The sequence below is a fragment of the Eleutherodactylus coqui genome, chromosome 1 (genome assembly GCF_035609145.1).
Source record: "Eleutherodactylus coqui strain aEleCoq1 chromosome 1, aEleCoq1.hap1, whole genome shotgun sequence".
In the NCBI taxonomy this organism is placed as follows: domain Eukaryota; kingdom Metazoa; phylum Chordata; class Amphibia; order Anura; family Eleutherodactylidae; genus Eleutherodactylus; species Eleutherodactylus coqui.
In genome coordinates, this window is record NC_089837.1 from 40,841,552 (window position 1) to 40,856,678 (window position 15,127).

At 44.6% G+C, this 15,127-nt stretch overlaps 1 protein-coding gene across 1 annotated transcript in view; it reads right to left on the bottom strand.

Annotated features, from left to right (window-relative positions):
• The window catches only part of LOC136612845 (zinc finger protein 585A-like), an 87,335-nt gene that overhangs the window by 18,011 nt on the left and 54,197 nt on the right, over positions 1-15,127 (bottom strand). The window contains exons 6-7 of the mRNA XM_066593599.1: positions 7,995-8,131; positions 5,909-6,060 (exon numbers count right to left, since the gene is read on the bottom strand). Of these exons, the coding sequence (XP_066449696.1) occupies positions 5,909-6,060; positions 7,995-8,131 (289 nt within the window). The remainder of the gene's footprint in view (positions 1-5,908; positions 6,061-7,994; positions 8,132-15,127) is intronic.

Below are 15,127 nucleotides of genomic sequence, written 5' to 3' on the forward strand. Positions count from 1 at the left end.
CACGTGTGGTGTGCCATTTTCAAGTGCAAGAGGTCGGCGATCCGCAGGCAAGTGCACCCCACTTGCTACAACAGCTACACACGTTTTTGCCCAGACGGAGCTGTCTCATTTTACATCTTAACTAGAGATGAGCGAACGTACTCGTCCGAGCTTGATGCTCGGGCGAATATTAGGGTGTTCGGGATGTTCGTTATTCGTAACGAACACCACACGATGTTCGGATGTTCGTCTATATGCGCTCAATGGGGCCGGCGGCAGCAGCGCCAACCCCATTGAGAACATATAGAAGACAAATCCTTCTTCTCTGCCACAGCTGTAACAGCTGTGACAGAGAAGAACGATGTTTGCCCATTGAATTCAATGGAACCGGCAATACAGCCGACTCCACTGAATGCAATGGGCTGCCGGCGATCGCGGGATGAATTGTCGGAAAGGGGTTAAATATATAAGCCCTTTCCTGCAATTCATCCAGAAATGTGTAAAAATAAAAAATATATATATACTCACCTGGTGCCGACAGACGGAGTTCAGCGCGGCAGGCTGCAGTTCTCCTGAACTGCTCTGAACAGCTGTGAGTAGTATTCAGCAGCCGGGGATTTAAAATCCCCGCCTGCTGAATAAGATGCCTCTGAATGGTCACAGCCTGACCAATCAGAGGCCAGCCCTCACTCACACCCATTCATGAATTCATGAATGGGTGAGTGAGGGCTGCCTCTGATTGGCTCAGGGGCAGCTCTCCTGCCCCTCCTGCTCTCCTGCCCCTGAGCCAATCAGAGGCAGCCCTCACTCACCCATTCATGAATTCATGAATGGGTGTGAGTGAGGGCTGGCCTCTGATTGGTCAGGCTGTGACCATTCAGAGGCATCTTATTCAGCAGGCGGGGATTTTAAATCCCCGGCTGCTGAATACTACTAACAGCTGTTCAGAGCAGTTCAGGAGAACTGCAGCCTGCCGCGCTGAACTCCGTCTGTCGGCACCAGGTGAGTATATATATATTTTTTATTTTTACACATTTCTGGATGAATTGCAGGAAAGGGCTTATATAGTTAACCCCTTTCCGACAATTCATCCCGCGATCGCCGGCAGCCCATTGCATTCAGTGGAGTCGGCTGTATTGACGGCTCCATTGAATTCAATGGGCTAACATCGTTCTTCTCTGCCACAGCTGTTACAGCTGTGGCAGAGGAGAACTTGCTGTGTCGTTCCCATCATTTTCTTGAATTGCCAAGATTTTCACACATGAAAACCTTAGCGAGCATCTGCGAAATACAAAAATGTTCCGGTCGCCCATTGACTTCAATGGGGTTCGTTATTCGAAACGAACACCCGAACATCGCGGGAAGTTCGTTTCGAATAACGCGAACCCGAACATTTTGGTGTTCGCTCATCTTTAATCTTAACATAATATGGGGCACGGTGTCAAATGCTTTAGAAATATCCAGATATATGAGATCAATAAACTCTCCTTGCTCCAGCCTAGAATTTACTTCATTGTAGAACTGATCACAGAAGTCTGACATGATCGACCCCTCATGAACCCACGCTGATGAGGAGTTATCCTGTTTTCCTTGAGGTATTTCAGGATGACATCTCTCAGAAACCCCTGAAATATTTTTCCATTTATTGAAGTGAGACTTACCGGCCTGTCGTTACCAGGCTCCCTTCTTGACCCCTTTTTGTATATTGCAACCACGCTGGCAATGTACCAATCCAGTGGTACAACCCCAGTGTTCTTAAATGTAAGAAATAGCGGTCTATCTATCACATCACTTAGTTTCCTTAGAACCCTTGGGTGTATTCCATTTGGGCCAGGCGATTTGTTGATTCTAGTCTTTTTTAACCGACTTTGCACTTCCTCCTGAAAAGTCAGGTGATATTTTGCAGGGGGTCCGTTTTATCCCCTTGCATCTCATGTGACATTTCTTTTTCCTTTGTTAATACACTTGAGAAAAAACTATTTAATAGATTCACCTTCCCATCAACTTCTATGATTTCTCCTGCATTATTTGTTAAAGGGGTTGTCCCGCGGCAGCAAGTGGGTCTATACACTTCTGTATGGCCATATTAATGCACTTTGTAATATACATTGTGCATTAATTATGAGCCATACAGAAGTTATAAAAAGTTTTTCACTTACCTGTTCTGTTGCTGGCGTCCCCGTCTCCATGGTTGCCGTCTAATTTTCGCCGTCTAATGGCCAAATTAGACGCGCTTGCGCAGTCCGGGTCTTCTGCTGTTCTCTATGGGGCTCCGTGTAGCTCCGCCCCGTCACGTGCCAATTCCAGCCAATCAGGAGGCTGGAATCGGCAATGGACCGCACAGAAGAGCTGCGGTCCACGGAGGGAGCAGACCCCGGCGACCATCTTCAACCGGTAAGTATAGAAGTCACCGGAGCGCGGGGATTCAGGTAAGCGCTGTGCTGTTTTTTTTTTTAAGTCCCTGCATCGGGGTTGTCTCGCGCTTTAGTGCTTCTTAACTGCACTCTTGTTTTAATCATTTAAACACTTTCTTTTTGCTTACAACCCCCCCTTACAGTCTTGTCGAGCCACATTGGTTTCCTTCTACTTGTAGTTCTTTTATTTTTAAAGGGTATGAACTGCTCACATGAGGTAATTAGGATGTCTTTAAACTTCTCCCATTTGTCGCCTGTACTATTCTTTTTAGGACGCTGTCCCAATTAATGTTGCAGATAGTAGTTTTTTGTCGCTCCCTGATAAGGCTTCTTATTGAATGACAGCTGGAAATTAATTATATTGTGGTCAATATTTCCCAAAAGTCCCTCTATCTGAACCCCCATGATTCTGTCCGGTTTGTTAATTTGTAAATCCAGAATGGCCCTCTTTCTACTTGTCTAGCGTACAAGTTGCATAAGGTAATTATCTTTAATTATTCCTAGAAACCTATCGCCCTTGTGAGATTCGCAGGTTTCATCTTCCTATATAACATTTGGATAATTAAAGTCTCCCATAATAATTACTTCATTGCGATTTGACACTTCTTCTATTGATCTTATTAACACGTTTCAGTTTCTTCTTTTATTTTTGGTGGCCTATAGAAAATCCCTATCAGAATTTTGTTTTATTTTCCCTCTCTTAGTGTTTCTACCCACAAAGATTCAACGTGTTCATCTCCTACACCCGTATCTTCTTGTAGCCTTAGCATTAAGTAGGATTTAACATACAGACATACCCCTTCCCTTTTCTGGTTCCTACGGTCTCTTCTGAAGAGATTGTAACCCTGTAAATTCACCCCCCAATCGCATTTTTCATCATGCTATGCTTCCGTTATTCTTTCTATGTCGTAATTTTCTTCTGACATTCTTGCTTCAAGCTCACCCACTTTACTGATCAGACTTCTTGCATTTGTTGCCATACAATTTATCTTGTTGTTATTCTTTATACTCATTATGCTACTTATGGTACTATTAGCTGTTCTATCAATTGTATCTGCACTAACCCCACCCTGGCTCGACCCCCATTCCCAATACTTGGTCCCAGGACACTGTCTACACTGCCCCCCCCCCCCCCCTATTACTCTTTTTGCCCTACCCCTGGTCCCTAGTTTAAATGCTTTTCCAAACTTCCAGCCATCCTCTCCCTCAGCACAGCTGCACCTTCCCCATTGAGATTCAGCCCATCCCTACTGTAGAGCCTGTAGCTGAAATGTCAGCCCAGTTCTCCAGGAACCCAAAACTAATCTTTCTACACCAATTTTGGAGATACTTGTTTACCTCCCTAAGCTCCTGCTGCCTTTCTAGTGTGACTCATTATTTTTGAGAAAATTACCTTGGAAGTCCTCACCCTAAACTTAGATGCTAGGTCCATGAAATGGTTTTTAGGGTCCTCCGTTGATCACTAACTTTGTCATTGGTGCCAATGTGCACCATGATTGCTGGATCCTCATCAGCCCCTCCCAGTAATCTGTGAACCCGATCCATGATGTGTCAAACTCGAGCACCAGGAAGACAGCACACTGTTCGATGATCCCAGTCTTTCTGGCAGATAGCCCTGTCTATCTCCCTTATAATTGAGTCCCCCACCAATAGGATCTGCCTAGCCAGCCCTGCGCTCCCCTTCCCCTTCTTACTGGAACAGTCATCTCCCTGGCGTTCTGAGGGCATATTGTGCTGCAGCGGTGCTGGCTCTGTAATGGAAGTGTCCTCATCTGCCAACTTTGCAGACTTATTGGGTTGTACCAGTTCAAGACTAGCCTCCCTGGTTCTCTTCCCTCTACCCCTTCTAACTGTCACCCAGTTAGTTGCCTGCTTGTTCTGCTCTTCTGAACTACCGTCCTTTCCCGCATGTACCCCAGGAGTGCCTGGTCAATCAGCAGCAAATTCCTTTACCTTTTCCATGACCAAGTCAGCGTTGCAGCTCCACAAAGAGGGCATGGATATTATTATCGACCATCACCTTTGGACTGGAGTACAGACCTCAGGTTTCAGCCATTTCTTTGCCAGGTGAACCAGGTCAAACATTTAGGACATAGCAAGTCGGTCAATCCTATGAATCCAATTGTGTAACCTTTGAGCAAAAACAACCACTGTGACCACCAGAAGAGCAAGTATCTCAGCATTGAGTCTTGCATACTCCTTTACCTTATGCTTGCTGAGGTCATGGTATGCTTCTTGAGGTTTAGCAATAAGGTATAGTGGGAGAACCTCCACCCATTCAGCTTTGGGGAGTTTTTCTCTCTTTGCAGCCCTCTCAAACACGATCAGATAGGCCTCAACATTATCATCTGTGGTCATATTTTGCAGGGACCGTTGCACAGCCTCTCTTGGACTAACTGCTGCAGGGGCCCCTTCCTCTCTTCTCTCAGGGGGGCCAGAAGTGCTTCTTTTAGCAGGGTAATCTGTTCCTGCTGCTGGGTGTTTGTCTGGCATTGATCAAATGCTTGTTGCTACTGAATGCTTGCTTGCACCAACTGTTTGATGAGCTTCGCCATAGCAGGGGATGGTGATTGTATGAAAAGAGTAGGTTTCACCCAAAACATCAGCAGGCATGTAGTCTTTAATAATCAAACATTGTCATGCCATTTCCCCTAACAACCCGGGTGGCCCGCATCAGACCCGCACATGTAGCAATGTCTGCATAGGGAAGTAAGGTCAAAGAAATCAGAGAGAGTCACTTAATCTAGATAATAGTTCAAGTTACTTTATATTTTTCTTAATTTCAGCAATAACAAGGTGACCCAAGGAAAAACTACGACCACTGGCGGCACATGAGCTTATTAAAAAAACAAAACAAAATTAACCATGATAGAGTAAGGTTCTTCTCGCACAAGCATAATTTGCAGCAAATGTTGATCTACCCACAGTAGTTGCACTGACTTCCAGGCTCTGTCTCTAACTCCCTGGCTTTGCAGTCTTTTATGTTCCAGTAATTAGATCAGTGTTTTCAGCTAAGCTCACTGGGACCCACAAGAAGGTCCTGGACTAGATCCCTACCTCAACCAGGCTAAGCGTCTGGGTAAGATATACACCCCGTCCAGCAGCCTCCCATTTACCTGTCAGCAATAAGATAAACATACATCAATCCCAAGGGATAAATAAAAGGGAAAGTAATATAATTGCAGACTAGATGGACCATATCTTCAGGTCAAACTCAGTCCATGTGATCCTGCTGGTTCCTGGCTGGCCTTTCCTCCCTATTACAAGAAGTCTACTTACCATTCTTACTGCTCCTACAACATTACTATTAGCTCATTGGTTCCCACCATACAGAACTGACCATATTGGTGGCCGATCTTCACATTTTCTGCTGTTCAGTTCTTTAGTTCTCCCTCACTTGGAAGGTCTGGAAGCCGTTATACAGGACACTGGATTGTTCCTATTACTTCCTACAATGGATTTTCTCTTCCCTTAGTCTGACTTGTTACATAATACAAAAATATAGAATAACTTACCTCTCCGGTCAGCAGGTAGATGATCTCCAAGGAGATATTTAATATTTTTTTAGTAACTTCATTCCCACACTTGCTCATCCTTGGTGGCTCGTTCATTGGAAGGACCAATTTGGATGAAAAATTGGATCGCCTAGAGGGGTCCAGTACTGCACCTTAAAAAAGAAAAAAAAATGAGAGGCTCTAAATCCTACAGGAAACCTCATCATGTGTAAAATACAGACCCTCACTTATCGATCACTGAGAGAAACAGGTTCCCGGAGCCTTCATAATATGGATTTGCCATAAATATCTAGGTTGCTGCCCAAGCTGTTTCCATAACTCCCATGGATGTGAACAGAGAGCTGTACATGTGTGGCCGCCTCTTCAATCATTGTCCTCTTGGATGTACCTGCTGTGGACCCCTGGCTGCACATATAGTGGGTGCGTGTCAGAGGACGAACCCACATTATCATTTATGGCATATTCTGTGGAAATGTAGCAAAAAAACTCGGCACTCCTATATTAAACAAAAAAATTTAGTTCCCATCTGCTCCTATCGACTTCTACCTTCTGCCACTACCTCCAATTCTTAATCTACAATTCCTGTTATCTGTATTATCATGGTTACCTGGATTACCACCAGATCCATTTCAGTTTCATTTTTTACAACTAAAGAGCCACAGTCACTATTGTTTTTAGTTTTTTATTTCCTCTTCCCTTCTTTCTGCTGAATGTCTGAGGAACAATGTTGTCTAAATGCTGGAGATACTATATTCCTTCACTACTGGTCAAACGTTTTTGAACAACTCACTTTTTCCAGTTCCTTTTGACATTAACACAATTCAAGTTGAGCAAATAACGTGAAATGGTTCAAAAGTAAAAACATAAAATTATAATGAAATTTAAACCTTAAATGCAACAATAGTCAGAATTTATGATTTTAACCAAACTGATTTTTTTCAGAAAACACATCAAGGACAGAAGCTCTGAAGCATAGTAAGCAAATTATGGTTTGAAATTGGGTGTAAACTATTCCTACAGGTGTCTCAACTTTTGTAAATTACTTTCGAACCCTCTGATTCTATATAACCAGTGTTGGAACAGACTGCATTGCAACACTATGTAGGGTAGGATTTGGACAGTTTTCCTCTTCAGGACAAAGCACATTGCTATCATGTTGGCAAAAAGGCAATTAATTGAAGACAACAGACAATTATAAGCATTACAAATGTAGGTCTGTCCTACAGGGAAATTGCCAAGAAATCCAAGATGGCAGTCAGTACAGTTTCCTATTCCATCAAAAGGCACTTGGAAACTGACAGGATGATGTCTGCCAGATAGAAGGCCACTACAAAATCAGATGACAGGGTTGTGTGACAGGCAGTTTGTGTGATCTGCGCCTCACAGCACAAAATCTTGAAGTACAGCAGCAAAAATTAAACAAATCTGAAATGTCATTTGTGAAGAGAAGACTTCTATCCACAGGCTTTAGAGAGACAATATCAGTAAGAAAGCCACTAAGATAACAAAAAAGAGACGTGCAGAGGTGGGAATATAATGTTCTTTCTGTCAACAAGTGGCTCATGTAGAAGGTTTGGATCACCAGGTTTGCGGTCAGATCTTGGAGGCCAATTCCTTTCCTCCCAATGTTTCTCACGAGTTCTGCTGTCCACATGCACAGATAGCTGGGGTACTTGGTGTATCCGCATTGCTGACCAAGATGGAAGCATACCATTTCAAGGTCAACACAGATGATCCAATTGTGTTTATAATATTGTAACAACTCAATGACTCTTTTTATGCCTCCACATTCTTCAAAGAGAAACTGAATGGCCAATTGGGACTGCACCAAATAAATGGCCATTGTGGAGGAGGACACAGTTCAAGCTCTGCTTTAAGCCATCGATGAACAGTCGCCATTCAGTTGAGTTATAGAATGGATTTCCCAATTCCTCCATTAAGCTATGTATGTTATGGCAAAGCCACTGTCACTTCCAAAGTATTACAGAAATACAATTTCTCTTGATCAAAAGTACCTTCACTCATTGCTCAATCATGCAGTCTAGATGCTAGCAGGTATACCAAATGGCAACTTATCACGTGTTACCTTCGTCCACATCTGTAAACTCTCGACACACTGCTTGCATACCTTGTGAGGCCCAAGACTTATCTTCATCACCAAGTTTAACTTTGAAAAATGCAAAATAGGCCTGCTTGAAAAATGTGCCAATGTTCGCTCTTTGACTGAAACCCAGACGTAGCAAAAGGAATTAAGGCTATGTAATTGTTATATTTCTCTGGGCATTTTCTATTTTTATTTTTTTTCATATGGCAAGGTGGAATTAACAATATTATGTCACTTTGGGGGCCGCCTATCCATCCATCTTAACACTATTGTCTTGCGAGCCATAAAGAATACTGAGGAAATCCACATCGTTATCCCACAGCTATTAGGTTCTATTGAACCTAATATCTTTCTGCTTTTCAATGTTCACGCTGTGGAATTCTACTGTGGAATTCTACTGTGGAATTCTGCAGCATGAAAGAAATCGCGGCATGTTCTAATTGCTGCAGAAAAACGTGCAGCTGGCTTCCATTGTACTCAATGGAAGCAGTCGGTCACGCAATACTTTTGCTGTCAGCACAGCGGAACTATCGCGTGATTACGCGTCACCGAACCAATGCCGCCGCATCATGCACTGTACTGCAGGATTCACGTGGTGGATCCAGATAGGCGAGTATAGAGTCTTTGGCAGGGCACTGTGTCGGACTCTGCTGCAATATTATGCTGGCGGAGTTCGACACGGCCATGGGCATGAGGCCTAGGGGGTTGTGCTGGCTGGGATCTATTGTACCATATAGATTTCTAGCAGCACAGCCCCACAGGTGTGGAATGATTGAGCTGGCTGGGTGTGGTGTTCTCCTGCTAGCCAATCACCACTGGTCTGTTTGCAGATAAATATCCGCCCTCTGCAAGAGGAAGCTGGTATCCCTCCACTATATGGTTCGGGTTCCCTGGTGAGCAGTCATGTTTCCTTTGCAGATATCTTATCTGTGTCCTGTTTTCCTCTCTGTCCTGAGTCTGTTTACTGACCTCCTGTTTCTATGAGGTTTCCTGCAAATCTGCATTTGCTCTTATCTTTATTTTTAGTTAGTTTCATGTCAGTTTGCCCTCGCTCTGTCCTGCAGTTGCCTGTGCAGCTTGCTGTGTGTTTGGTGTCTAGTTTCCTTGTCCGTGCAGCTTGCTGTGTGATTTGTGTTCTTTGTGCCAGTCTGTTCTGGTTCCATGTATTAACCCTTCATGGATAGTCAGGACCGGGGTTCCAGCACGGGACCGCCTTTATTGAGGCAATCGCTGCGCTTATAGGTAAGGTCCTATCATTCTCCCTGCAGCTTGGGGTCAGTTGTCTTGCTAGTGTAGGGACCCGCTAAACAACGAGGAGCCTTGTAGTGGCTTGTGGGCTTTAGTTACTTGGTCAATCCACAAACCAATACCTCATACTTTCATAGCATTTCCATCTGTTATGTGTGCTGGTATGCAATGTGAGTTTTTGGGTCCTATTGGCAGTTTCTATCTCCAGTAATGTTTGCGAGGGCCTGGTGTTCACTTGCTCACACAAACATAACATTTAAATTGGGAAGTAACCTGTAAATTGTGAATATCTCCTCCATCTGCCAGCCCTCGAGTCTCAGAGGCATAAAAGACGACTTCTGCCACTTAATGTGTAAGCCTAAAAAACTTCCCAAACCCATCTATGAGGGAAATAGCCAGCGACAAGGTGTTACTAGCATCTGACATATATAGTATTAAATTGTCTGCATACAAATCTATTCTATCCTCTCTAGATCCAATCCCAACACTCCTGTATGATACATGTTGTCGAGCCAAAGGCTCTATGGCAATAGCAAGTAGGAGGAGGGAGAGGGGACAACCCCAGCCACGTGCCCCTGTGTAGTGAAAAGAAGGTGGAAGTCAGGCTGTTTACCACAACAATGGCTACTAGAGATCTAGAGAAGATAGAGATCCACTTAATGAGTCTCAAAATCCAAATTTCCTGGAGTACCTCTATCAAGCATGGCCATTCGACAGAGTCAAACACTTTAGCTGCATCCAACAAAGCCAAGGCCTAATCTGACCCCCACCTCTAGCCCACCTGAGTGACTACCTGTGTCATTCTAATATTATCTGATGTAGACATCCCCGGAATAAACCGGCTTGGTCAGGGTGTATGATTTCTTTTATAGTTTGATTCAGGCAATAGGCCAATATTTTAGCAAACAATCTTATAAACTATATTTAACCCTCTCCAATCCAATTTGTAACCTGGTTTTCCTAGGGGGCTTACTCTTTTTCTGCCGTTATACAATGGTGCTATTTGCTGGCTAAAACCAGTACTGCATGACGTGACACGTTGGATAGGCTCTGACAGCAGAGAGGCTGGCAATATACAGTAAGAGAACCCCGACGGACGTCTTCCAACATCAGAGCTGTACAACCTTAAATCATAATGTCTTTAGACGTCAGACAGTGGATTGGAAAGGGTTAATAGAAAAATGGGCCCATATGAGCCATATTCCTCTGGGTTTTCGTCAGACTTTAAAATTAGCACTATGCTAGCTCCTGACATAGATTCCGGGAGATGGTACGATTTCCCCTTTGTACTGTAGATAGACCTTCAACGGCAGACAATCTGGTCCTGGGGTGTAATAGGAGGGTCTATTAAGGATTTATTGAGAATCTTGTAGTTGAGTGAATACTATGTCTGCTAAATAGCTATTTAGTTCAGTAGAGGAATAGTCAACCTGAGACTGATACAGAACACTATAGAATTCTTGAAATCTATCCAGAATATCTATTGGGTCTGAAAGTGTGACTCCCACAGCTGACTTAATCCTCAGTATCAAGAGGGGGGCTGATTCCTGATGGGCTATGAAGGCCAGTAACTTACTTGACCAGCTCGAAAAAGGACTGTTGGGTAAAAAAGAGATTCCTTTGGGCTTTCTCCCTTAAATATAGCAAATAGTCCCTGCCAAACAGTAACTACTTGTTCCTATTAACGTCAAAAGGGTTAGTTATAAATTCATTTTGCCAGTAGTTTTCACTCTCAGGCCGCAGCTATTTTAAAAGCTGAAATTGAGGTTCTAAAGCAGCCTCTGAGGTCGGGCTTGAACGCTTCCCATATCAGAATAACATCATGGCATGCCACATGCACTTCATAGTATACATGGGTATCAGCCGGTATACCATCATTAGGGCCAAGCAGTGAATGGCAGAATGGGTGTATTTTCCACTTCATAGGGGCATTTAGACCAAGGTTTTTCAGAACCATTTGAATCGGCGAGTGATCCGATACTCCTCTAGGGAGGAATTCTATGGAGCTTATTTTCGGGAATAAGGAAGGGGATCCAAATATATAATCAATACAGCAGCTAAGGGCGTGATTGTGGGCAGCATAGCAGGAAACTTCTTATTGCCTGGGGTGAAATACATGCCACAGATCTAGCCACCCCGTCACCGAGATTATAGAGGCCAACCGGGTCATGCCCGCAATCTGCTTCCCCCCCCGAGCCTCTCCCCCAAATCTGTCCAGGGACGGGTCCATTATCATGTTCATATCTCCCATACAGAGAATTGTGGCTTCTGACGAGAAGGAGGCAAATGCAATATCATCAGCCAATAGGGCCGTTGATGTGTTTAGTGGCTTATAAAAACATAAGAACGTTAGGGTAATTATTAATTTTAGCCCGCACAAAAATAAATCTGTCCTCCGGGTCTTTTTTCAGCTGTTCTACCTCCCATCTAAGGGGCCTTCCTATTAACAGGGACCCCCCCCCCCCACAGAAATATGACGTGTGGTGGGAGTAAGCAGACCACTGAACTCATGGTGTCCGCAGAGCTCTTAAAGTGTAGGGTGTAAGGTGGGTTTCTTGAAAGCTTACCACGTGCGGCCTCCATGAGCGCAGGAGTGAAAAAACCATAGACAGTTTTCTGGTCGGTCCCATGCCCCTGACACTTCAGGACACAAAGATTACCTCTGCCATAAGGGGATGCAGATAAGTATAGTTAGGAAAGGGCCACATGAAGTATGCCAATGTTCCTCATTGTGTTTTACAATAACATAATTATAGTGTACCATATAGTAATACCTCCGTGCATCCTTAACCCTTTGCAATCCAATTTTGGATTCAGGGTTTCCTAGGGGGCTCTCTCTTTCTGCCATTATACAATTGTGCCGTCTGCTGGCTAGAGCCAGTACTGCGGTATGGGACATGCTGGAGAGGCCCCCAATAACATAGCGGCCAGTAATATACAGTAAGAATACCCTGCCGGACGTCTTCCGACATTAGAGTTGCACAGCCTTCAATCAGAATGTCTTCAGACGTCAGACAGTGGATTGGAAAGGGTTAAAATAATAAAACATTTGACGTATGCAAGTTAGCAACATTAAAACAATAATTTAAAACTAAAAAGCTAATTAACGGTTATAGAACAAACAGCAAATAGTCCTAGTAGTATTAAATCATTGCACATGGCAATCTAATATTAGCGGAAACCTACAAAGTGCAGCTTAACCCTTTCCAATCCACTGTCTGACGTCTAAAAACATTCTGATTGAGGGCTGTACAGCTCTGATGTTGGAAGACGTCCGGCAGGGTATTCTTACTGTAGATTACTGGCCGCTCTGTTGTCGAAGGCCTCTCCGGCATGTCACATACTGCAGTACTGGCTCTATTCAGCAGATGGTGCCATTGTATAATGGCATAAAGAGAAAGCCCCCCTAGGAAACCAAAATTGGATTGCAAAGGGTTAAATTCAGCTATACGTGCGGTAGTAGATATTTTGGATTACAGGAGCAACAAGACCAACGTTAACCTGCAAAAAAGTAACCACGGAATCCTCTGAGATTTCTTTGTGGATGTTTTCGATTTTTTTCTTTGAAGTGGGCGGCTAGCTCTCTGGCACTGAGATCCATCAGGGGTCCTGTTCTTTGGGGCTGAGGGAGTGGAAGGTGTGAAAGTCGTTTGGGGTTGTGGGATAGTGAGGATTTGAGGGAGGTGAAATAAACTTGTTTGGCCTGGGAAGGGCAGGCTTGTAGGTTTTGAGCATACATTTGAAGTGGGTGAAGTCTGCAACCTGTTTAGATTTGTGCCACAGACATTCAGCACACCTAGAGCACCGCCGGATGGAGCGAGTGTATGGCATGAGCCGAGGTTGTCGTGGTCTGCGGTGGACAGCTCGGGTCATAGGGAGTGCCACTTCATCCAAGGCACATTTGTGGTGCGATTAGTTCGGCGCTTTGGATGCCGTGCTAATCAGGGTAAAAAGCAGCTGGTGGGAGAGCCAGCCTTCTAATTGTCTGCTAATAGACGTAATCCCTCTCATGCGATGTTGGACCACAAGGAGGCCGATCACTTCTACTGCATAGATGCTGATGGGAGGTAATCTCAGCCCCATGTAGCAATAAATGTTCAAAAATACAGTTGTAATTACATGCTGATCTGAATAATCCGCTTCATGCCACGGTGGTCTGCAAGGAAATCTGTCACTTATGTTCCATAAGTGCTAATACGAGATAACCCTAGTTTTGTTCAGTGCTAAGGAATTGGAGGACTGGCCCCCACAACAATTTACGGGCCCCCTTGCTTCAATTCACCATTGCCCCCTTCACTCTGTATGTATTTCCTTCCCACTCAGCCAGTTACCCTCTCACGCAACTCTACCTTATTCCACTGTTACGTGTTTATTTTTTATTTACGGAGTTAGTGAATCCACTGAACCAACCCACCAAGAGTGAAGACAGTCCTGGAGTGGTTGGTTGTTGACTCCTCAGATAGGTTAACTATAGACCGGAATACAGACAGAACTCAGAAACGGAGACTGACCCTTGGCTACAGGGAAGATGGCAGGGCCCTACCTATAAGCGGAGCGATCGCCTCAATAAAGTCGGCCCTGTGCTGGAACCTTGGACCTGACTATCCCTGAAGGGGTAATGCACAGAACCAGATGGGGATGGCAACAGACAGATGCAGGATAGAAAGTGAATGTAAGAACAGATGCAGATTTGCAGGAAGTCTCATGCAGAACAGAAGGTCAGAAATGGACCCAGGGCAGAGAGGCAGACAGGACTCAGACAAGACTTAAGTCAGACTGCAAGACAGAATCCAGAGAACGGGCGAGCAGAGCTGACACAGACAGAATGACCAGTGAGACTGATTGTCAGGGAGTGACAAACAACCATTCAAAGACCACCTGGAAGTGCATCAGCTCACCTTAAATAGGGGAGTAATGCCAAATTAACTCCACAGGTGAACTGAAAGGCTCAGCAATGGTTAACCCTATCAGTGCTGGACAGAAGCAGAAAGGAAGGGCAGAGACCTTGCACAGATATACAAATGATGAGAGTTGTGGTGTGATTAGATGAATGGTCTTGCCACCCGAGGCCCTAAAACTAGTTCCACCCTTGGCCTATAAAAAGGCTCTCAAAGACTACTTGTGTGTAGTGACCTCTTATTCCACTTGAGTAGAGCTTGTTGACCACTAGACGCCTCTACGACGCAGAGAAGAGATTTCACCCCGTTACCAGAATCTGAGAGGGGCGCATTATTGGGATGTGAGAAGCTGGATGGTCATATTGATGAATTGCCTATCACAAGGGCGTTAGCAGGTGTTGGTACCAATGTATGTGTGAGGGCACACAAGGAGATCGGGCTCAGGACGTCCCCTACAGACCACCACTGTAGAGGATTGTTTGATCGCCAGACAAGTATAAGAAGCTCCAACTGTTTAGTTGTTCACCAGCCAGATACAGGGGGCGCCAGCGTTACAGGCTCTAGTGTCTATCAGACCCATTTCCAGGTGCTTAATTGAAGGACGTTTGGTAACACACTCCTCATTGTGTATTCTGCCTTTCTCACCCACCGTTGCCTCCATTTGTAGTGATGTTGTGAACGATGATAATGGATGCTATGGAGTGGAACCGGGTTGTCATCAGTGACGAATACAGGTTTAGTTTGGGCATAGACGACAGCTGTATTCATATCTGAAGACCTAGGGGTGAGCTCCTCAATTCTGCCCCCACTTCTGGTTCTGAGAGGCCATTGCATATGACAGTCGGTCACCCCTAGTAGTGGTACGAAGGACAATGACAGCTCAGCGATATGTTCAGGACATCCTGCAGACACGTGTTCCTCTTATGGCGGCTACCAAGAGCCATTTTCCAGCAGGATAATTCTCAGCCG